Source organism: Tachypleus tridentatus, chromosome 9, assembly GCF_004210375.1.
Source record: "Tachypleus tridentatus isolate NWPU-2018 chromosome 9, ASM421037v1, whole genome shotgun sequence".
Taxonomy (NCBI): Eukaryota; Metazoa; Arthropoda; class Merostomata; order Xiphosura; family Limulidae; genus Tachypleus; species Tachypleus tridentatus.
Genome location: NC_134833.1, coordinates 78,476,943 through 78,501,557, shown reverse-complemented (window position 1 = coordinate 78,501,557; position 24,615 = coordinate 78,476,943). Strand labels below are relative to the sequence as shown.

At 33.1% G+C, this 24,615-nt stretch overlaps 1 protein-coding gene across 9 annotated transcripts in view; it reads left to right on the top strand.

Annotated features, from left to right (window-relative positions):
- Positions 1 to 11,251: 11,251 nt before the first annotated feature.
- LOC143225558 (eukaryotic initiation factor 4A-II-like) overlaps positions 11,252 to 24,615 on the top strand; it is a 57,176-nt gene continuing 43,812 nt past the window's right edge. For 2 of the 9 annotated variants that reach the window (XM_076455229.1, XM_076455232.1), the window contains exons 1-2: positions 11,252 to 11,381; positions 23,379 to 23,451. In XM_076455229.1, the coding sequence (XP_076311344.1) occupies positions 11,362 to 11,381; positions 23,379 to 23,451 (93 nt within the window). In that variant the 5' untranslated portion in view covers positions 11,252 to 11,361. Of the gene's footprint in view, positions 11,382 to 11,536; positions 11,653 to 12,504; positions 12,543 to 23,378; positions 23,452 to 24,615 lie in introns of those variants that run through there. The other 7 variants (XM_076455235.1, XM_076455234.1, XM_076455228.1 and 4 more) reach the window with 5 other exon arrangements.

The window sequence follows — 24,615 nt, the reverse complement described above, 5'->3', positions numbered from 1 at the left end:
GTCAATATCTTACTACGTTATGATAAAAACACAAAGAAAATACAACAATCAGTTGATATCTCTGTGCGTGGATAGTGTGGGTGCATTATTTCGTCTGATGGTTGGGGGACCCAGTAGAGGTATTATTTATATTTTTGTTTCCCACTCATGTATTTCAAATTGACAATGTAGAGATAAAAGTCCATCCTTCCACTTAGTATGATCCTATAAATATAGGAAATAATTGTCATAACCACTAGTGAATAATCAACCAAGTACTCCAACAGCTAGAAAGATTACGGTCCAGCGAAAGAAACTGCATGATAAGGTATTGTAGTGACTAATTGGTTTGGATGTAACTGTGGTAAGAAACAATGATCATAGAAAGACTTAGCTTAGGTTCGGTGACAAATAATCCAATGATTCATTGTAACCAGTGCTTACATGGAGCAGAGGAATTGCCTCAAGAGGTTTTATGCCAGAAATTTACAAAATACCATACAATACATCAGCTAAAAAAGACAACCAGTCTTTAAAGCGTCAAACAAAGCATGATCTGGCTATGAAAGCTCCAATGACCTGAAAACATCAGAACTGGTTTCTCTCGAGAAGAGATACAAGGATGACCGATTCACAAATATATAACAAGAAGTGTGCGTGTTTTCATATAGCAATACCGCATCAGGTTATCTGCTGTGTTCTCCAAGGGGAATCGAACCCCTGATATTAGCGTTGTAAATCCGAAGACTTACCTCTGTCTTCACGGTGGACCTATAACAAAGAAGGGTTCAAAATGAGCGTCAAATGGAGTGGGAAAATAAAGTTTGAAATCTGTACCAGCTTTGAAGTTGAGTAGTAGTTGCAATTAGATATGTGTATATATAGGTTCTTGTCAAGAGTTTCAAACCTTGCAACTATTTTCTTAAAACTTTTATGTTACTTTTTACACATTTTTTTTGGTTTTTAACAGACGTGCTTTATTTGCGCCTTTAAGTGAAATTTGAATATGCCTACATTTATATTGGCTTTTTATTCCACGAGTCTCGAGTGTAACGTTTGGAGGTTTAGGGTGTGTGATATTACGGTGAGATTTACTTTAGCGAATTTTTTTTAAATATCCACGCAATACGTTAATACAGCAGCTTCCAGTTGCTGGTCCGCAGTGACATTTCAATGGGTCTTCAAGACATATAAAAAAAAAGAAAAATGTGAGTTTTAAAATGTAGCTCCAAAAGTATACTAGTTGGTAAAAAGTTTGGAAATCACTACGTTTGTGCATCAGCAAAAACTATTAAATTTTAAATAACGTTTTGATCAATGTTTTTATTTGATATATTGTGAGATTTTTGTATAAGATGTATTCTAGTTAATCTGCAAAGAATACCATTAGTTCTCAAATGTGCAAAAAGAAACCTAAAGGCTTTTGTTTGTTTGCTAAGCACAAAGATACACAATGGAGTGCCTGTACTGTGCCTACCACGGGTATCGAAACCTGGTTTTTAGCGCTATAAATATTTGAGCCACTAGGAGCAACAAAAATAAAGCCAGATATTTGTTGAAGGTAATAGAAGACATATACCAAATTTCAAAATAACGTTTTATTGTTCATCAAGTCATGTTTGATCAATGCATAACATATAATTATGCACCAGTTCTAAGCCCAAAGATGTCAACATCTATAATGTAAAGAAATTTACAATGCTTTTCACATAAAGGTATTATAAGGCAATTTTCAAAGACTACGGTAGTGAATACATTTTGGTTGTTTGATTTATTGGTGTTTATGTTATTTTCCTATTCTTTACTTTTTAAAACACAAATACTGGTATTGTGATAAGCATTATTCATCGTAAAATCTAACAAGTCTTCGAAATTTGATCTGTCTATATGATATTTCTTTCCTCGTAAACAGAAGTACATTACTAACAAAGAGTGGTAACATTATATTGTCATATTAGTAAACTCAATCACATCAGTGGCCTTTCGCTTGAAATGTGTTTATTTTAATTTAGATATTTTTCCTTTATTTTGCTTCCATAGCTTGGATATTTTGACTATTTTTGTTTTTAAACTGCATACAAACATTTATTCTTTGTGTTAATCCACTTCCAGGTATAACTGGCCGTTCTTCTGTATGTAGAAAATAATATATTTTGAAAATATGAATATTCGTAGAGTAAATAGTGTTCAATCCATCCTTAGAGATAAAAGAAAGTTAATGTTATTTAATTTTGTTTTTACGTTGTTGTTGTTTTTTTTAGCTGTGAAGTTAAACAAATAATGTTTTATTCTTTATTATTACATTTAAATAATTTTAAACAAGCCTTTATTGTTGTTTTGAATTAAGCACAAAGCCACACAATGGGCTATCAGTGCTCTGCCTCCCACCGGTATCGAAACCCGGCTTTTATCGTTGTAAGTCCGCAGACATACCGCTGAGCTACTGGAGGGCGTTAAATACGCCACTCTCCTCGTTTTGAGTTTTGAAGATTGGTCGAAGATGGGGGGGGGGAAGGACCCGGCATGGCCAGATGGGTTAAGGAGTTCGACTCGTAAACTGAGGGCCATGGGTTCGAATTTCCGTCGCACCAAACATGCTCGCCCTTTTAGCCGTGAGGACGTTATAATGTGACGGTCAATCTCACTATTCGTTGGTAAAAGAGTAGCCCAAGAGCTGGCGGTGGGTGGTGATGACTAGCTTCCTTCCCTCTAGTCTTACATTGCTAAATTAAGGATGGCTAGCGCAGATGGCCCTTTAGTAGCTTTGCGCGAAATTCAAAAACAAACAAACCATTATAGTCAAACGGCAGTACAGATTAAAGTGACGTAAGACGATGAAATAATACGTATTCAGTTATTTTAAACCACATTAACAGATACAAATGATAGAATTATCCAGATTAACTTTTCTTTTCTTCTTTATAACTAATCAAACTTAATCAATTTAACAAACTGTCATAACTAGAGACAAGATCTCATGTGATTTCTAGTCAGTTTTTTTTTCTTCTGTATTCGTGCCTTTAAATATAATACGTTTGTTTTTTGGCTAGAAATCACAAATACACAAATAAATGCATGTTGCACGTACTTAAAGCATTGAATAATAATATAATAATTATGCTCACCGTTTAACAAGCAATTTTGTGCGACATATCTAGTATACAAGGACAAATATAAAACTGTCTGTCTTAATCGTTTTACGAACAATTTAACCATGCATACTAGTGTCTAACTTATTAACAATAAACTTAAGTAATTTGACGTCTGCGAATCTATGTGCTAATGAAACTGAATTATTCCATTCATCGAGTTTTTTTTGTTAGATTACTTTAAACAATCAAACTATTACTTTGTCGTAATTAATAGTTGTCCATAATGCACGATATCCTGTTCGTAAGTTGTCAACAGAAAAATGAACTAAATAATATATTTACTGAGATGCTCGAGACAAGAAAAAATGAATCTATGTTTCAGTTACTGCCCCTTTAGTTCAAAATACACAAAGAAACTGCTTTCAGCATAGTTTATTTTATACATACAGACTTGAACATTAGCTTTAAGTTTATAATACTTGGAACACTATATATATATTCTGAGCAGTATCTAGAAACAAATATGAAAATCGGTAAAACATTTAGTTATTCAGAATTCAGTGAGGTATCTATTGGGTGATCCAGGTAAGCATTTATTGTGAGTGTCGTTTCATTTATTAAGTTAATCGATCGATTAGCAAAGAAATTCTGAAAATAAGTTTTAGTAACTGCAATTTAGGCATACCATTAGTTTTGGATTTTCTGTTCATTCATTGGTTTTGAACGTAAGCCTACAATGTGTGCATAGCCTATAACAAACATTATAGAAAAATAAATTAATTGGTTAGTTAGATGGAATATGACATTACTTTTACACCAAATAATGCAAACAAACCTGCTAAGTTAAAACATTTGGGTAAGAAGTGGGATTATTTTAGTGAAAATAAAAGAGAACTTTAAAGTCCACCTTACAATGTGATCTCACGGGACGATATCAGAACATTACTGAAGTTAAAAGACAGTCAAGAAGAAAAAGACATAACATTGAAAGAAAAGAATAAGAAAAGACAGCAAATGAAGATAAATAGATATAATATTGAAATAAGACTAAATGGTAAGAGAAAGTAACTGAGAGATATGTTAAAAGAAAAAGACAAAATATTTCAAGAAGAATTAAGAATGCGAATAAATATGAGTCAACAAAAGATCCATAAAACTTTTAGGGATGTAAATAAGGATTACAAAAACAAACTTAAAGAAATACAATAAGATGTCTGATAAACACAGAACGTCTATAATAACATAATCGAAAATGTGCAGAAAAAGGTAAAAAAACATTAGCGAAATAATTAAACATCTGGAAAACAAATTGATAAATACAAAGATTTAACCAGCCATGGTTCTATTCAAAGATTCTAACATAAAAACCAATTACTACAAAATGTGGAATAGGAAACCCTATTTGATCTACGTCTATTGTTATTACTGCTGTGTCATTTGTTACTTCAGGTCCTTCATGGACTACTACTGCTGTATTATCTATTGCTGCAGGACCTTCTTGGATTATTTCAGCCACGTTACTACTAAATTCAGTTAATCAACATTGCCTAATTGAGAAACCAATGGACTGTGATTGAAAGATACCATGGGGCACATATCAAACTCAGTTGAAAATCAGTATTTGATACTAGGATAGAGAACACAGATAGCGCATTACGTAGCTTTGTGTTTAATAAAACCAATCAGTTTGAAATTATTTCCAGAGTGAACAGAATAGTAAATGTTGATGCAAATGTAAAAGGACTAGCTTAAATACATTACGAAACCTTCCAAATGAGGACTATAACAACTACCAAGCATTGATAGCTGCCTTAAGCAACAGGTTTGAAGTAGCACACTAGAAGGGAACATTCTGGGCAAAGTTTCGGAACAGGATACAGAGGAAAGAAAAGGTTTTAGCTTAATTTGCAGAAGGATTGGCTAGTTATATTATCAAAATGCTTCATGTGAAATGATAAATTCAATAACCAGTGGTCGATTCATAGATGCCATGACTGAGAATAGTACGAAAATTAAGTCGAAACAAAGTAGGTGGGCAGTTTCAAATGAAGCTCTCCAGATAATGATGGAACTTGATTCATTAAAAAGGCATCATTTAGATGTTATTAGATTCTGATAACTTAGAAGAACTTGAGGTATTAATTAGGCAACTAGTTACACAGAACAGAGAAAATAAATAAAAATACAATAGGTATATCAAGTATAGTTTTAAATAACATATTTTGTTGGTAGAGCACTGATTGGCATGAAGAGATCCTTACTGACGAAAGAGCTAATTTCAGCATCCAAGTGTTCGCTGTGTTATGTAAAATGCAGGTGTGGTGAAGATGCATACTTTGCCTTATTACCCAAGTCTAATGGTTTATTAGGACAGGTAGGGATTAATATATCTTAGTGGGATATAGAGAAACTGAACTATGGCTTCTTCATCAAATATGCTCATTTTTGGATGCTAAATCTTTCTCGATGTCAACGTAATGCATGCTCATTCCCTTAGAGCAGACTTTCTACAATGTAAACATGAATATGTGGAATGGTTAAAGTTGGCATTAGTTAGTTCTAACGAGTTTGCAAGCCAACACTTAAGAAAGGCTACAAAAGAGAAAATGAGTCCAAGTGCTATGAAAACATGGTAAAGAAATGAATTCAGGAGTGGTACCAGCACTTCTTGACAAGGAAGGCTTATGTGAGTTGGACAGAACTTGAATTCTAAATGCTATAATCACACATACTATAGCATTTCGTAAATTAATCAAATATTTGTCACAGTGTATGGAACTATAGAGGAGGCTAAGGTACATTTTGGGGTAAATCCAACCCCACTAAGCCTCCTTTACCACCACTAATGAATTAACCAGTATTAAAACTGAATATGGCTGCCTAATTCCATATATCTGGCAGACTGGTCTATTGAAATACGAGTCACAGCGAATGTGAAAAGAAAATGTGCGTGGAACATGTCAATAATTAACATCTGTGTGTTATTGATGAACTTATGGTAAAATTGGCTTGACCGGAAGTTACAATTTGAGAAAGGTGTAAATGTCATTTCATGTTGCATAAATTCGCTCGACGAGGAGGAAAGAACTGTTCATGATCAACCAGATGAGTGTAGGCTAAAGTAAATGTGGTTGAAAATTAAATAACGTAAAAGGTTATAAGACCATTGATTTCTAAGCTATTAAGTGAATTTTCTGAAGAAAATGTCATCGAACGTCTTGAGATAATTAATTGCTTGTTATATCAGAATGTTGATAGCTGTACATAGTATTCCATTTATTTCTTACTAGAGTTTCATCCACATATCCGGAGAATGTGTAAAGTTTCTACTTCGTAATGACGAGAAACCCATTTGAAGTAAAAATGTATCTCAGAATGGCTGTTATGAGTATTAACACTTTTATTAATAAATCAGAGAACAAGTTTCGACCTTTTTAGGACACATTCAGGTTAACAAATCTACTTGCAGTGAAAGAGTTGTGTTTTCTCAAAATGTATGTTGATAAACTTTAGTAGCAAATTAGTGTTAATTCTTATATATGTATATAGCAATAATGTGCAAAAATAAGCATATGTCTGCTGTCTTACATACGTGTGGGAACATCACTTTAAACCATTCATGAATGTTAAATAACACAAAAAGCTCAGTTACACAAAGAACACAAGTAAATATAAACAAATGACATGATCTGTATATTAAAACCTTATGTTATGAGGTTGACTGTGATTACTGATCTGTAAGAGACTCACACAGTGCCTAAGAGGAAACTCGAGTAAGTGAAATTATGAGTAGTAAACTAAATTTACAGACAATAGCTGAGATAACAAATGTAAACTGGGTATATCCAGTATTTTATATGGCCATGATGTAAAATAATCGTTCATATATAGTGAAATATTTTCTGAGCACATAATTTTCATAAATTTTCTCAAGGTTGTTGCAATACAAAATGCAGTTATGATGCATGAAATTGCAGGCTGTGAATGTGTTATCTGAAATGGAAACTTAAGAAAGCTCTGAATCACAAAGTGAAAAAATTATTTGAAGGTCTTATCTCGTACGTTTGAGAAAAGACCTTTAACTTTTTTTTTCACTTTGCAGTTCAGGGCTTTCGTTGAAAGTAATACCTGCACATTGAAACTTTGTAGTTGCATCTAGGTAATAATAATAAACTTAAAGTTGGAGGACATCCCAAGTGAGTAGTGAGGTATGTATCCATTGATTTTACTAGTTGGAAACAGAGGTTACCACTTGTACAGTGGCCAACCTGAGTCAGTTTATTTGTGTGAAATCAATTTTTGCAGTTTCAACTACATGAAAGCAATCAGTGGATAAACATACCATAAATCCTTGTTCTCTACATATTGCATAATCTCCTGCTACTGGATTTGTGAATTGATCAGCAAGTGTTTATCTCAAGATGTCTTACTGACACGCAACTAATTCACTTTTCGACTGTTCAAATGTGATTTTTCTCACTTTACAGGAATCGTCAGGTTTGCTCATAGTGACTAGCACTAACCACATGCTGGTCATTCTCATTCAACATAACATCTAAATATCATTTGCTCTGCCAGTGAAGAACAGTGCTGTTGTTGGTTTTCTTGCGTGATTTACAACATTACATCAATATTTCAGCATTAGAAGATGAATTATCTCCATAAAACAAAGGAGTAAGAGCAGCTAGAACAAAGTCGACTTAAGAGTGTTCTGGGCTATACATTAAATAAAACTGTGAAGATTTAGGTCAAATAAAACAGTTTGAATTTTTTTCGTAGAAAAGAGAAGGTAGAAGATGCACTACGTATCTGCTAATATATCATTCTGTGAGAGTTGATTATTTTCAAAATACGTTTTGAAGAAGTATACCAGCCTAATCAATCCACTATTCCTGTATCCTTAAGCACATGCCATTAATCCATTAGTCCAACGTTGTATCTATGAAGTTATACAAAGTAAACTTTGCCATAATTCTGAATTTGCTATATATATCTCCACGAAATTCACTAAAGAGTTTGGTAAAAAACAAATCAGGATTCTCAGTAAATTATTTCTACTAAACTTTTGATGTGAATTTCCGAAACTTTTATTGATTCATTCTGAGTCTAAGGGAATTTTCATTTTAAAAATAAAAATACTTCTTTATTTTTATATTTCATTTGCAAACCTTTTTTACCTCATGAACTAATATCATAATTTTTTATTAACTTTTAATTTTTTCTTATTGTACTATGCAGCTACTGATGCAGTAATGCTTCCGTACAAAGCAATATTCCCAGCAGGAGCTTGTCAGTAATGTATCATGAACACATTAAATAATCTATGCATATGACCCATGTGATTTTTGCGAGTGCTAACAATAACTGTACGACACTTTTTCTATAAGTTAGTTCCACAAATAAAATCCCCAATGGCACAGTGGTATGTCTACAGACTTCCAACGCTGAAAATCGAGTTCCGACATCAGTGGTTGCCAGAGTGCTATTTCGGGCTTAACTTAAAATATATAAATCACATAAATTTTCATGTAGCTTTCAAATATGTATCTTAAAACACAAAAATATATCCCACACTACAATAAAGTAAATATTCTACAAATACAATAACTTCACTGCCATTCTAACTGAGCATTAAACAGATTAATAAAATTTAGTTAGCTGCTCAAAATTGAAGAGCATGGCCTGGTGGGTTAAGACGTTCGACTCCCCGTCGCATCAAACATGCTCGCCCTTTCAGCCGTGAGTGCATTATAATGTTACGGTCAATCCTACTATATATGTTGGTACATGTTACATGTTGGTAAAAGAGTAGTCCTAGAGTTGACGGTGGGTGGTGATGACTATTTGCCTTTTCTCTAGTCTTACACTGCTAAATTAGGGATGGCTAGCGCAGATAGCTCTTGTTTAGCTTAGTGCGAACATAAAAAAATAAAACCAAAGAATGACATTTACATATAAACGGTCTGAGACAAACTCTTTAGAAAAGGAAATAAAGCAGTAAGATACTTCCCAAGTAAAAAAAAACAAACACTTTTATTATATTAGTATATTTATCAAATAAGGATGGATAATTTCTATCTGATAAAATGGTAGAAGCCTCACTGTTGAGTTAAACAAATGTATTTATTTCTAAACAGACCAAGCAGCTAGGATATTCTAATTTTATATTCTCATCTACCATTATTTATGGTTTTGATTTCTAATTAGTTTGACACTAAAGCCATTTCAAGAAGGAAGCAAAATCTAGAAATTCAAATTCAAAGGGAAATACATCACATGAGACAGAGAAACGAAGATAGAGAATTAATTTAAATATTTCCTTTTATAATTAAAACTTAGATAATATAAAACACTGAATTACAAATTACATTTAATGCTCACTGTACTGACATATGTCGATAATAAATTAATTTAACTAAAATTTGAAAATAATTATGTAAAAACATCAGTAAAAGTGGTTGTTCATCATTCATAATATAAACTACACACAGTGGTGTGTATTTTTGTCTAAGTAAAATTGTTTAATTTTATATTACATCTATAATATGCGGGCATATCATGTTTTCCCCTTTTTTTAGAAATATAGTAATTTTTAAATGTTTTTGTTTAGTTAATTTCTATTCAGTTTTATCATAAATATATGGTCCAGAGAGCCATCGAATCCGTCTTGTTTTAGTTGCATTTGAGTCTTTGTTATTTATAGCATACACTATTTATTCTGCCTGAAGAGATGGTGTGGCACATTCATGTTGAAAATGTCCATGACAGCAGCATCTTTTGTTAGCCGAGTGGTTGATGTCTGTATGTTACAGTGGACGAACACTGTGAGAAAATGATCACTCCCATGGTGATGCTGTTGCAAGAGTAAGGATACAAGTTTTCTTACATAATTGAAACATATGGCCTAGGTGTAATTTTGCATGAAATGCAACAGAACAAAGAAATGTACAATGATCGTTTGGCTACCCTTGCCAGCTTGGTTATGATAGTATCTATTATTTCTGAGAGCCTATAGGTCAAGCATCTTTTCCGAAATTACATTTACTATATATATTAGTATCACTGTTGATGATGAGACTTGAATACAGATGAATTTTATTTTTAGTATTAAATGAAATTTATTTAAGTTATATTCAATAACTAAAATTAGATTATCTCTAATGTTAGGAGTGTGCTTATTTAAAACCGGCTGGTATGGGAAGAGAAAGCACTAGTAGAAGAGCGAACAACATTTCGACTTTCTTGGATCATTGTCAGATTCACAAAGAACGATGACCGAAGAAGGTCGAAACGTTGTTCGCTTCTCTACTAGTGCTTTCTCTACTCAAACCAGCTGGTTTTAAATATATAATTTTCTCTACAAGTGGGTTTTCTCGTCATCACGGAATGTGCTTATTTATAGAAGCATTTGATCTTTTGTTTGATGATTTTAACTGGCTCCAAGCTATTTGATGATCGAATAAATACATATTTTTTTGGATAAAAAATTTTGTGGAAATTATCTTTATTTGCATTTACAGTCTCCAAAGTAATATATATCTGACTTAGCCATGGGCGCCCGCAAGATGGATCAATTTTAGAAGAAAATTTATTTCAATAATATATTAAAAATGTATTACAAAATAATACTATTTAAATGTAAATTACGAAATGAGGTGTATCTTTATAAGTCATATTGAGTCAGAACATTGCATTCAAAATTTAAGGCAAGGCCCTACGTTGGTTACTGTGTTCACAGGTTATGGAATAAATTCTGCGAACGCCTATGAGTTAAGCTCAAGTATCATCTCCCGCTAAACCCCTGGAGTTTTCTTTGTATTTAAAATCTAACTTTTGTTTTCAAGTCAGGCCTTAGCATATATGCCGATTTAACAGCTTCTGTAAGATGTAAATTATTCACTCCATTTTATACTTTAGATATTGTACCGCTCTGTTTCATACTTCTGAAAAAAGAGCTTAATTTATTGTCACAAATAACACGTTTGTGAAGTGTAATTATAATAATACTATTTTCTTTTCATGGAAATACGCATGGAAGTTTATTTCGCCCTATTTTGGTGTGAACTTAAATAAATTTGGATTTCAATATCGTATTACTGTTTGGGTTTGAAATAAACGATAGATAATTTTCATCCATTATACTAATGTTATGTAGCAAATTAAAGATTTTACATTTCAGATAACTTCATTGTTCTGTTTCTTTTTGCTTGTTAACTCTGCGTAATGATACAAGTATGAACAAGTAGTTCTAATTTTTTCCTTTTTATGTAAATTTGAACTGTAAGTGGTGATGTCGTATTTTGATGAAAAGTAAGTGAACTAGATAGTTTTAAATAGAGAAAGTAAATGTGGATATCTGTTATTTTATAGCACTTTATACCAATTCAAAAATAAAGCCTATTTAATTTACAGTGTTGAAATAGTTAGGTAAAATGGTAAGTTTGCCATTCACCACCTGTTTAGTTTAGTGACATTGACAATATGGCGGATAATGTATCGGTTTGAAAGCTGTTGTCGTGAGCACGTGGCATATTGTCATATGTTATATAGCTTAAACTAAGTTGGGAGTAGTATACGACTGGTAAGAGTGTGATACGCCAGTAATGTTAAGTGGTGCTATGTTACATCACACGTTTATAGTTATCATTTTTGCAAACTGTAACCACAGTAAACGTTAAAACTAAGAAGTCATGATTGTGAGATAGTGTTATTAGTATTACTGCTAGTGACAGCTTTTAATTACATAAGTCACGTTTACTGAAAACATCAAAATATGTAACATAAATGATTTTTAAAATTTCGTGGCTACTGTTTCATATTTCGATATTTTTCAATAAATTAGATCGTCTTAAACCTACTCTGACTACAGTTGTTACTCACTGTGGTGTATTAATGGTTATTATTAGTAATTTGTAATATCCTACATAATGTATACTGTAAACTGATTCATTTCTTAATGAATTACGTTAAAAAATCATTAAGAATTTTAAGGATAGTGTATTTTGATTTTAAATTGCACTTTTAATTTTATAAATACTTATTTTGTGTTAAAATGTTTTACTCTGATTAATGTTAATGTTCATTCTACTTGTAAGGACAAAATTCAGTACTTGGAGAGAATTTCCCCAGTAATGTATATAGTGTAAGACTTGTACATTTATGGTAGTTTAGTCGATAATTCAAGGGTAGTACAATTCTTGATCATGATGTCAATTAGAATATATTCATCATTATTACAGTTATACTTGTTTATGGATCAAATAAGTAAAAATTAAAATATTGAGTTATCAATTAAACTACTACAATAGCTTCATCTAGATCTAACACTTTGTTAATGGGGAAATTCTGTACAAGTACTCAAAACAAAAAACACTTTTTTGCAAATAATTAATTTATAAAGGTTGGCTGCAGTTTTTAGTGATGCCAGGTTATCATCTACTTAATACAGATGAAATGCATCTTTTTAAACAGGTGATTCTACATGTGAGAGAAAAATTGCTCTTCATCTTGATTTCCACTTGTTCATTGTATGGTATGGCTATAAATACTTCAGCTTTTAACATTATTGAGAACTGTACCTAAACAACTTAATTGTTGAATACCGAAAGCTTTGGAAAGATATCAGGAAAAGTTTAAATTGTCTAAAAGCTCATTGTCAACATGTATGGTGTTTGTGGGTGGCAAGATTTGTTCATGTGTTCTAACATTAATTATAATGAATTTCACATGTTAAACATTAAGGCATTTACTCCAAAGGGGTTATGAGACTTTATTGTTCATCAGAAGAATTTACCTTACTTTTAAGGCTGTACTGTTTATAAATATCTGTTAAACCTTGCTGAATTTCAAAAATAAAAGTGAATAAAACCAAGAAAAAAAATGCATGTTTAGTTTATCTATTTTGTTTCTGCCTTTGCAGCTGCTTCTCCAACTTTTTTAGCAGTTCTTTCTATTTGTGAGTTACTTCTTTGTATGATTAAAAACAATATTCTGAGAACTAAATGTAGTGAACATAGTTGATTCATTTTGCCCTTTTTTATTTCATTTTATAAATTCTTTATCATTTTGGTGAAAATAATGAAACAAAAGTTTTGTTTGACATGACCTTTTAAAAAACAAGAACTAATCACATGCAAATTTTCTTTCAGAAATCATTAAAAGTTTCCTTTTTTGAGAAACTCCATGTTTTTTTTCCTTGTATAAATGCTGATGGTGATAGCAGATTTTTGTGTTATATGAACATACTAGTTTATAGCTATTTTTAACTTCTGAATATTCCAAATAAATAAATCTTAGTTCTAGACATACACTGTAGGATAACAAAAAAATAAATAAATTAATGAACACGTGGTATTTAACATAAAATTATACTCTGTCTTTTCACACTTGTTGTTTATTTCGTATACATTGACTTTGAAGGCCAAAATCAAATTAGCAACATCTACAAGTTTTTATTTTACAATGTAAAAATGCATTTCTCTACATTCAGTGTTTTCAGTATAAATTGTTTACAGCTTTGACTTTTCAAAATTTGTATTTAAGACAGGTGGAGCAAAATGTACATTATGCCTTGGATAATAGTGATAGTAACATGTATTCATCTGAAATAAAGTGACTGATGAAAATAGTTCTCCATTTATTTGTAACCCAGTTATTTCTTTTAACTGCATTTATCTCAGTTTTCAGAATTAGAAGAATTGGAATTTTTAAATTTTATTTGTAAATCTACAAGTAGAACCACTAATGGTACAAGTTCTTAGGTATGAAGACTGATAATGATATACAACCTAGTAATATCAAACAAGATGTTTAAACTGGTCTTTTAGTTCAGGCATATGGAAGTTAATATCAATGATAGCCAACTATGGTTAGACTAATAGAACACCATTTCTTTTAAAATTGACTGTTTGAATTATTTTTGTTGCTTTATTACAAGTTGTGATGTTCCACTGAGTTGACAAATTACACAGTTACTACTTTGGGCCAACTTTTCAGAATAGTTATTGTGGTGATAAAAAGTGAAATATGAATGTTATTTTAATAGTGAGTGTGATTTTATTTTTATTTGTAATTTTAACATTTAATTAGCTTGTTCATGGTGATAATGTGTTCCTGCATTTACAGGAGACTTAAGTTATCCACACAAATCTATCATGTCAAGTGTGAAAACTTCAAGATGTTTTCAAACTTAGTAGGTGTAGGATATTTTAACTTGTAGCTAAAATAATCCATAAAGTTTAAACAAGTTTTGAATATTTTGTTCCCTTAAGTTTAAAACTTAAAAGGGTCATAGCAGAGTTGTGGACAAATTATTTGAACCAATAAAGTAGTGTTGCATTGTTAGTTTTAAAGTTTGTAAAATTTTAGGTTTTATTTATTTACTCAGTGATAAATCAAAAGAGGTAACTAACATGGCATTAGTATAAGCAGTTATGCTTCATTTGGAATACTATGCAAAGTTTTGGTTTCCTTCTTAAAGAAGGGATATTGTTGGAAAAGAATCAAGGATGTACTGCTAGAATAAGTTATAAGGAACAGTTAAGAAACAAAGTTATTCTTCTTGTATTTTATTTATAATTGGGTTAATAAGTGAACATAATATTGGTAAAATTGTTTAAACTCAAATTGTAAGTTTAACGGAGGTCTAGTTTAATCTTTACTTTGATCAGCATGCGTTATATTAGTTAGTATAATCCAATAACAGGTTGAAGGTATGGATTGAAATGGACCTCTCTTTAAGTTACTTTGAGATTAAACAAATTTTGAAATACTATGTCTGTTTATTATCCTAGCCATTGTGTGGCTGTATAATGTATAGCTTTTTTTCACAGTGACCATAAAGCATGTTCACACCAACAATGTTTTACAGCTTGGTTTCATTATTCATTTATTAAAAAAACAATTTTGTACTTGCATTTTTCTTTATACAAGTTGTATTTTTATAGTTTCTGGTTATTATATTGTGTTTTTAGTGTTTTTGCAATCTTAATGTTTTTTGCTCAAATATTCTGATAGATAAGGAACAAAGTGTTATATGCACTTTCATGTATGTTTGTGATTGATAGGTGGCTTTCTACTAACTTTGGCTCTGTTTTGGGTTTATGAAATTTTACTATGATTTTATGTGTAATATGTAACTGTCTTTTAATGTTGTGTATGCCTTCCAACAATTGGTTATTTTGGTGCTTTCTGTTGTTTTCCTCATATTCATAAACTTCTCTGTTACTGGTGTTGACATTTTTTGGTTATTCTAAAGATTCCTGTTAAGATTCACATTATCTCTACCAGTTTCTTCAGTTATATTTCCTTTTTTCAAAATTTAGATTCACCAGTTTCAGTTATTTGTGTAAATCAAAATGAAAAAATCCACCTGGTAATGAGAGTAGCTAATTAAATATACTTTTCATATATTCTTACTTGTAAAGGTTGAAATTGGTTTATCAGTTGGATTTTCTTGCTGTTGACATTTTCAGCAATAATCTGTATAAAATCTAATGCTGCAATGAGCTTCGAACATTTAGATTAACTCTAAATCTATATACCAAACCACCAGTAAAAATAACATAACAAAAGAACAATCATACAAAATTAAAAATAATAAAGCTAGATCTATAAAACATTTCAAACCATTATTGTTTGTCTATTTTGAATTTCACGTAAAGCTACACAAGAGCTGTCTCACTTTTAACCATTATTATTACTGAGAATTTATGGTAATTTGCCTGTACTTAATACAAAAGTCTTTTTATTTACCATCAAAAGTTTCATATCTGTCTATTCAGGTCATTTCAAATATATTTTATCAATTATTTAGGGTCAGATATATTGCTAATATCCTGTTTTGTGAATAAATTAGAGAAGAAAAAAAAAACCAGCTACCTTATGTTTAACAAAAATCTTGCCACTTGTTAGTGTCATTGCTACTTTTAATATTTTGTTTACTTTTAACATCTTTAAAAATATTCATTCTATTCATTTTGATGTTATAGGCTGACTTTTATAAGCCATTTTAGATTTGTAAATTCTTTCACTAAGGGCTTGGTCCCAGAGACTGAACTTGTGACTGTTTTATGCTTGTTATAATTCTTATGCCATAACTTTTCAACAAACTAAGCCTATCTTTATGATATTTTACATATGAAAGCTTTGTGATGTTTACTGATGATGTTTGGAAAGTTGTCTGTTGAACATGTAAAGTAATTTTGATTTTAAGTACTTTTATGCATTAAAAAAAATTATCTAATTTTACATGCAAAATCATTATAACCTTCAAAAAAATATGATACAGTAATGAAAATAACAAAAATGTTTAAAAAGTATCTCTGTATGGGTTTGGTTGATTTGCATAAATTTGTAACAAACCTGAAGAATTGGGAAATACATATAAATTATGCTTTTTTTTGTTGGTCTAGACTCTAGAATGACTACAGATTATAATACAAAAACACATGTTTGTTCTAAATACTTTAATCTTATAAGATTATACCTCTCTATATATTATTTTTATTTTATTGAAGTTTTGGCAGTACTTGCCTAACATTACAGAAGTTCAATGATGCAGCACACATGCACTTGTTACCATATCTAAGAATGTAAAACTGGCTTTACAAAACATCCCATCTTGGCTGTGTTTTTGTAGGCCAGTATTTCCTAAAATAGTCACATTTTGGATATATGTATATACATTATTCCTTTTTACAAATATATTAATAAATTAGAGTTGTTTTTCTGAAAGATAAGTATAAGTAAAGAAATATAGTAAAGTGTTAACTTCTAGTTATGATCTTTGTACTAATTTACTACAAGTTGCTAAACCTTATCAAATTTCACAAATGGAAGATGTAAAACAATTTTATTTTTCAGGTTTTATATGCATTTTAAAATAACAAAAAATCATAACTTACTATAGCAGTATCACAGAAGTTCACCATACTTTATCAGGCTTAGTAAAAAAAAAAAAAAGGGCTCCATTTTCTTTCATTTTTCCTCTTTGATTCTACTATTAAGAGAAGGCTTTCAAGTCTAAATACTTTAAAGAGGCTGGGAAAACCACTGGGTATGGGGATTCTGAGCCTGTGATTGGTAATACACATGACTGGCTGACATTGATGTATGTAAGCAAGTATTTTCAAAAGTGGAAGAGGTGGGCAAAGCCACTGTAGTTGATTCAAGAAATATATTAATATCTCAGAAAGTAGAAAATATAGGATGTTTTTGTGTCATATCTTGTACGTATCATCAATTTGAATTCCTAATTTATAAGAAACAATAAAATGTGTTTTTACATCACAAGAATGTAACTTGAACCATGCAAAAATTTTAGGATTTTGTAAAAATATTTACTTTTAAAGTAAAAACTCAACTAATATAAAATACTAAAATTTGAATTACAATTTACAATTTGATATTGGACTTACTGACATGCATTCATAAAATAGTAGTATAGTAAATTTTGAAAGTGAGTACAGACATGATGATATGGCCTTTTGACCAGGAACTAGGAAGACTTGTCTTCATAGAGTTTATTTTTTAATAATTCCTAGCTTTCCTTTATTTCTGTCAATTTTCATTTTAACTGTCACTTTAAACTTATTCAACTTAACATATTTTTCTTATTACCTACTTTGTATCCACATTAAGATTTGACTTTTTCTGCAAGAATTTTTTTTAAAAACATGCCTATCTTAATTCAGAGTGGTTTTTTTTTCTAAATTCCAAATTCTGTTTTGTATTACTTTTTATCTCTGCCAAATCACTAATTAGATTCTTGCTTTTTGACCTCAAACTAGACTGTAAATTAGAAACTACAGTTTGATTTCACTTGATTTTACACACAGGAAACACATCAAACCAAATAATGAATGTTTATTTTTCCCAGTATGTATTATACTTTGTATTTGTTGTACCAACATTCTCATTAATATTTAAAATAAATCTAAAATAACATCCTTTCTAGTAGTTGGGACCCCTCAGTGTGGATTTCTGTATGTGGTGAGGGGACCTTCCAGGGAAGGTTCTGTTGTTTTAGTTTACCTCCTCTGGGATCTAAACATCCACCCACGTGTTTGCTGTGCGTGGCGACCCGTGAAGGGGACGAGAGGATCCTGGTGGTCGAGGGGTCCAACCCTAACACACCACTTTGGCCTTGAATTCCTGAAGACGGGCAGCCTTTGGGTGGCCCCCCTTGGGTCAATCGGCTGGTTTACTTGGGCTAGAGTGAACCAAGTACCAGTGTTGGAAGCTCTCAACGGGTGTTGTGGACATTGTGTCTGATGCCGGTGTTTGGGTATAGTGGCCACAAAACCCTGGTGTTGCTGCAATATCCTTGCATGACATTGTATTGTGTCCCCTCGTAGGCCTCCATGGTGGGTGGGGTCAGTGGATACCGAAATTTTTCTTTTTTTCCTATGGATCCTCCAACAAAAATTTTAAATAAAATAGTGAAAAAACAGTCAATAGTTAAACGACCACATCTAGAAGACTCTGAGCAGCAATCTTCAACATCTGTAACACACGTACCCCATTTTCTTATATTACATTTTCTTTCAAAAAAACCTTTAGGGCAAATGTCCCCCTTTTTTTTATTCAGAAGGGACTAGAGGGACTTCCTGGCTCTTTAAAGTCAGTGAAGAAGCTTCAATCTGGAGACATTGGTTGAAACATCCACATCACAACACAGTGAACTCCTCTTGAATTCAAAGGCAATTGGATATGTTCCTGTTGAGGTTACCCCTCATGCTACATTGAATTCATCACGAGCAGTTATTGTTGAGAGAGATTTGAAGAATATCCCCAAGTCAGAGATCTCGCTGGTCTCTCCACTCAAGGAGTTTCTGTAGTGAGGCGCATCTCCACTCACAAAGATGGAGTTACACTGCCGACAAATATCCTCGTTTTGACATTTACATCACCACGTGCACCTGCTACCATCAAGGCAGGTTATCTAATTTGTAGGGTACGGCCATACATTCCAAACCCTCTCCAATGTTTCCAATGTCAGCGGTTTGGCCACTCAAAGACGTCATGTCGTGGTTCCCTAACGTGCTTGTTGTGGTGGCAAGGACCACAGTGCCTATGAGTGTCACATGGACCTACATTGTGTCAACTGCAATGGTTCCCACCCTTCCTACTTTTGTTCTTGCCCAAAATGGTTGGAGGAAAAAGAGGTGCAGCGTTTGAAAACAACACATAACAATAGTTATTCTGAGACTTGGAAATTGCTGTCCACCACTCCATCTCGGACATATGCTGCTGCACTTCATTCCACAACTACAGTGGGAATGCAGACAGATCTCTCTGTGCCTCCAAGAGATTCGTTTTCAAAACAAATGAAAAGTCTTTTGACCTCCGTGGTTAGAAAGGCCGATGAATCGACTTCCACACCCATCTCTGTTCCTCCCATACATTCCAACAAACCTCAAGTTCCACATCGTTTAGTTTCAAATACAGGCATTTCTTCTGTTACATCTTTTTCTGTCACCCCAAGATGCAAAACAATTACTTGTTTGCGTCTTCAGTCACTGGAATCCCCTTCCAATAACAAAGACATGCCCATTCGACCCAGGGCAGGAGCCATGGAGGTTGATAGACCTCCTCCGACTGAGGACAGTAAGGAAAAAAGACGTGGTCGTACTCGTCATTAAAAATGGCCACCTTGATACAATGGAACTGTTGAGGTTTATGTTCTAATGTGGATCACATCAAAACACTGATTGTTTCCTACCATCCTGTATGTCTTTCCTTACAAGAAACATTTCTAAAACCTGCTAATACAGTCACCATTCGGCAGTTTTCTCTATACAGAAATGACAGGCTGTGTGATGGACGAGTACATGGAGGGTTGGCACTCTTGGTTGATCAGCATGTGCTCACCCTGTGTTTGTCACTTAACACACCCTTGGAGGCTGTAGCCATCCGTGTTTCCTTGGGTCATACCATCACTGTTTGTTCTCTCTACCTGTTCCCTGGAGAGAGAGATGATCAATCAGACCTTGATGCTCTCATTGAACAGTTGCCGTTTCCATTTCTAATCTTGGGGGACTTTAATGGACATCATCCATTCTGGGGAAGTGCTGATATTGATAGGAGGGGTCGCTGTGTAGAGCATATGCTCTGTGATCACAATCTTTCTCTTTTCAATACTGGTTCTTCCACTTATTTTCATGCACCTAGTCAGTCCTCTACTGCTATTGATCTCTCGGTTTGCTTCCCTTCATTATTTTCCCATTTTTCATGGAGGGTTGACACTAATCCATTAGGCAGTGATCATTTTCCTCTACTTTTGAGAGAGACTGGTCGTGGTCGATGCCACCCTACCCGTCTGCCCTGGTGGAAGCTGGATCAGGCAGACTGGTCCACTTTCACTGCTCTCGCAGAACATGATCCTGCCGTTGTGAATCAGCCATCAATAGATGACTGTATGGCAGTGGTAACTGACTGTATTATGCAAGCAGCTGCTCAGTGTATTCCCTGAACAACTACCTCTCACTGTTGCAAACGGGCGCTATGTTGACGACTTTCACATCTCGTGTCAGTTGTCGAACATGAGATATATTGAGCGGCAACTATAAACTGTCCTCAATCGTGTACTGAAGTGGACTACGGCAAATGGCTTTAATATTTCTCTCTCTAAAACCGTTTGCATGCACTTTTGTCGCCAACGGGGTATCCATTCTGATCCTGAACTCCGCATCGGTGAAGTTTTGTTGCCAGTGGTCCCTGAGACCAAGTTCTTGGGGCTTATCTTTGACCGTAAGCTGACCTTTATACCACACTTAAAGCAGCTACGGGTCAAATGCACAAGAGCACTGAACATCCTCTGTGTCCTCTCTACTGCCAGTTGGGGAGCGGATCGATGCTGTATGTTAAAGATATATCGTGCTCTTATTCGTTCAAAACTCTACTATGGATCAGTGGTCTTTGGCTCTGCCAGACCCTCGGCCTTAAAGATGCCGGACCCCATTCATCATCAAGGACTTTGACTCTGCACTGGGGCTTTCCGCACTTCCCCAGTTCAGAGCTTATACATGGAATCCCACAAACCTTCTCTGCACCTTCACCATTTGCTATGTCTTTACTGTATTCTTTGAAACTTCGCTCCTTACCAAAGCATTGCACTTGAGGATGTGGTTTCTTTCCTCAGTGGACCTTACTTTTTTAAAACAGACGATCTGCCATTGCTCCTTATGGCCTTCACATCCAGGCGCAATTGTATGAATTGGGTCTGTCCTTGGAAAACATTGCAGAATCCACTGGTCAGCCAATTCCCCCATGGCTTATTACAGCCCACAAATGTGACCTTTCTTTAAGTCATCTGAAAAAGGCAGATACTCCCGATTGGAAGTACCGTCTTTTATTTACTGAACATTTTTCGAACAACCTTTCTATTCAAATTTATATGGATGGTTCAAAATCAGGTGACTCTGTGGGCTCTGCCATGGTTTGTTGTGGTTCGGTGGGTGCATGCAGATCCCCTCTACAGCTTTTGTGTTCACTGCTGAACTGTATGCCATATCTCTTTCCCTGGTTCATATTGAAGCTAAGCAGTACTCCATCTGCACTATTTATATTGACTTCCTTAGTTCTCTGCTGGCCTTGGAATAACTTCATGTTGGCTCACACCCTGTTCTCACTGATATTCAAAACCGACTCGTCCATTTCTTATTAACAACTACTTCTATCCAGTTTTTCTGGATACCAGGACACATTGGTATTTGTGGTAATGTGCTTGCAAACATGGCAGTTAAATCTATCTGCTCTGGCACTATCACCACTGTGCCTATTCCGTACATGGACTATGGTCCTGTATTCAAGGCTCGGCTCTGTGCCAGTGGGCAGTCCACTTGGAGTGAGCAACGTGACAACAAGCTTTTTCAAATAAGGCCCTCTATTGGGCTTTTGCCGTCTAGCTTCCGTAAGGTTCGGAAGGAGGAAGTTGTTCTAACTAGACTACGCATTGGTCACAGTTTTTTAACTCATTGTTTTCTTTTATCTGGAACTGATACATCAGTGTGTAATTTGTGTAACACTCAAATCACTGTAAGCCACATTTTACTTTCTTGTCATCGTTACAACTCTCAACGACGGCACTATTTTAAACATGTTCTGTCCCAGGGTTTGTCTGTAACATTGGACAGTGTTATTGGTAATGGTGACACTGTCCACCTTGATAAAGTTTTTAGTTTTTTAATGGCCATTAATCTTTTTAACCTCATTTAAGTTTGATATTTATTCATTACACCTTTTTAATTGTGGTTCCCTTTCCAGAGTCTCTATCTCTCTAGTTCAGTTTGACATTGTGAAATGGCCAGAACATTAAATGACTCGACACCAGGACTGGAAAGGCCAACTTCAGGTGACTAATGCTGCTGTTTGAACTACCCGTTAGTCATCCTGGCGAGTTATTATTACAATTTTGCTGCATGTCTTTTAACACTTTTCTTACTTTACCTTTTGGTACTGGCCATAATTACACATAACCCAGAACCAGGACTGGAAAGACCAACTTCAGGTGACAGACAGTGGTTCTTGTACTTACGTATTAATCTTCGTGGTAGGCTATGTTCCATTACCATTTTGCTAGAGAAAGTCCTTTATAACTTCTCTTACTCTGCTTTCTCTGTTAACATTGTAGACTAGGTGTCAACATTGGTTTTATGCTTTTTCTGTTTTTCAATGTTTTGTTTTACCTTCATTTCCTTTTATGTATTTTACTACATTTACTTTATTTTTACCTTTTTACTGGATGTTTGCCACAGATAGCCTAGCTGCTTTGTGCCATAAAACACTAAATCAATCAATTCTAATTGGTAACTAGATTATTTGAGATACCCATCTTGAAGCACTGCAAGAAATATTTCTTCAGCCATTTGATTTGGCACAACAGGGGCTGCTGTGGCCTGCGGCAAAATAACATTTTGATTTTTTTTGTTCCCTTTGTTGGAAACAAAATTTAGTATTCTATGTTTTTTGATGCCATTAAAAATTTGAACATTAATATTTTATTCACATTGCTGTTATGCAGTATCTGTAAGTAGTATGATTTTGATGAATGACGATAATGATTTTTTTCTGTAATTAAATTAAGTTACTTTTTCTGCCATTGCATCTGTTGCTGAAATTGCCTTTTATTTTGTTTGCTTTTTTAAAGGGTGAATTATTTAGAATTATTTTTTGCTTAACATTTCAGTCCTTGAACCTTTTGATCCCTATTAATAAATAAAACTGCTTTTGAAGTATATCAATTTGGGTATTATAAAAATGTTTTTACTTATTAAACGAAATGCCTTGATGTGTTTTTCTTTTCAGAAATAGGTCAGAAGGTAAAGTGGAACAAGAATATGATGGTCCTCCAGGCATGGAACCTGATGGTGTTATTGAAGTAATAATTTGTTTAATTGGTTAAATCGATATTGTTCTTTTGAAGTGTTAATTGTACTGTATAGTAGAATTAGAATCAAGAAAGGTTATATTAACAAAAGTTTAAAAATTAAACTAGTTGGTAGTGATTACTCAAACATTAAGCATTCTGAGTTTTTTTTCCTTTTTATGTTTTGACTGGTGAATAGGTAAAAGTAATTTAGCATAAAAACTGAGTAATAGAGAAATTTTTTTATTTGTTGTTTAAAATTAGTGTTGTTTACCAAATCAAAGCCAACACTGGTAATACAGTGCTTCAGTTAATATTTCACTTTAAGTAGTAATCAATCTAAGAATTCTGTCAGTGTTAGTTAAGTTAAATTGTTTACAAAGTGCAGCAGTAGTATTTTATGATAAAAGTAACTTTACTAATTTTGAATTATTATTTCAAAAAGTGAAATTTGGCACAAGATTAATTTAGTAAAGAAAATCATGAGGTGTAGTTGTAATAAACAAATAATTACATGACTATTTTCTCTTATTTTTTATGCAAATTGTATAGGCTTATTAAAGCATAAAGATGCGTTTTTCTTTTACTTGTTAAATAGGCTGAACAAAGTACTTCAAGAAAATCAGATGTTAAGGGTTTGTACGTGAAATGTATAGAGCTATATATTGTGTGTGCTTTTGTTTTTAGGTAATAGCTTTTAAAAAAAGTATATGGGACCATGTAAGAAGTACATAAGAACAAGTACAAACCTGGGAGTTACACAGAATCTTGGGAAAGTGTTACTTAAAATTAAAGCAGTTTTACTTGCTACAAGATTCTTTCATACTGCATCTGTTAATTCTTTACTTGAAAACTAGCTTTGTTGACAACTTTTCTTGGTTTAACACTCTTGCAACAAATAGGTTAAAGTGTGCATGTGATGATCTTTTAGAGACTTACTTTATAAATTTAATTAAAATACTTTATCATTATGTATGAATAAACTTGGCTTCAAAAAGGTCAGATTAGTTAACATAATGAAAAAGAATAATGTTTCTTCACAGGATATGCTTTCAAGCACCTTGTGCATTATGTAATTCAACACAATGACTTCATTATCCAGGTAATTTACAAATTGTATTGGTTTATTAGTTAGGCATGGGTTAAATGGCAATGAAAATAATAAAATTCAAATTT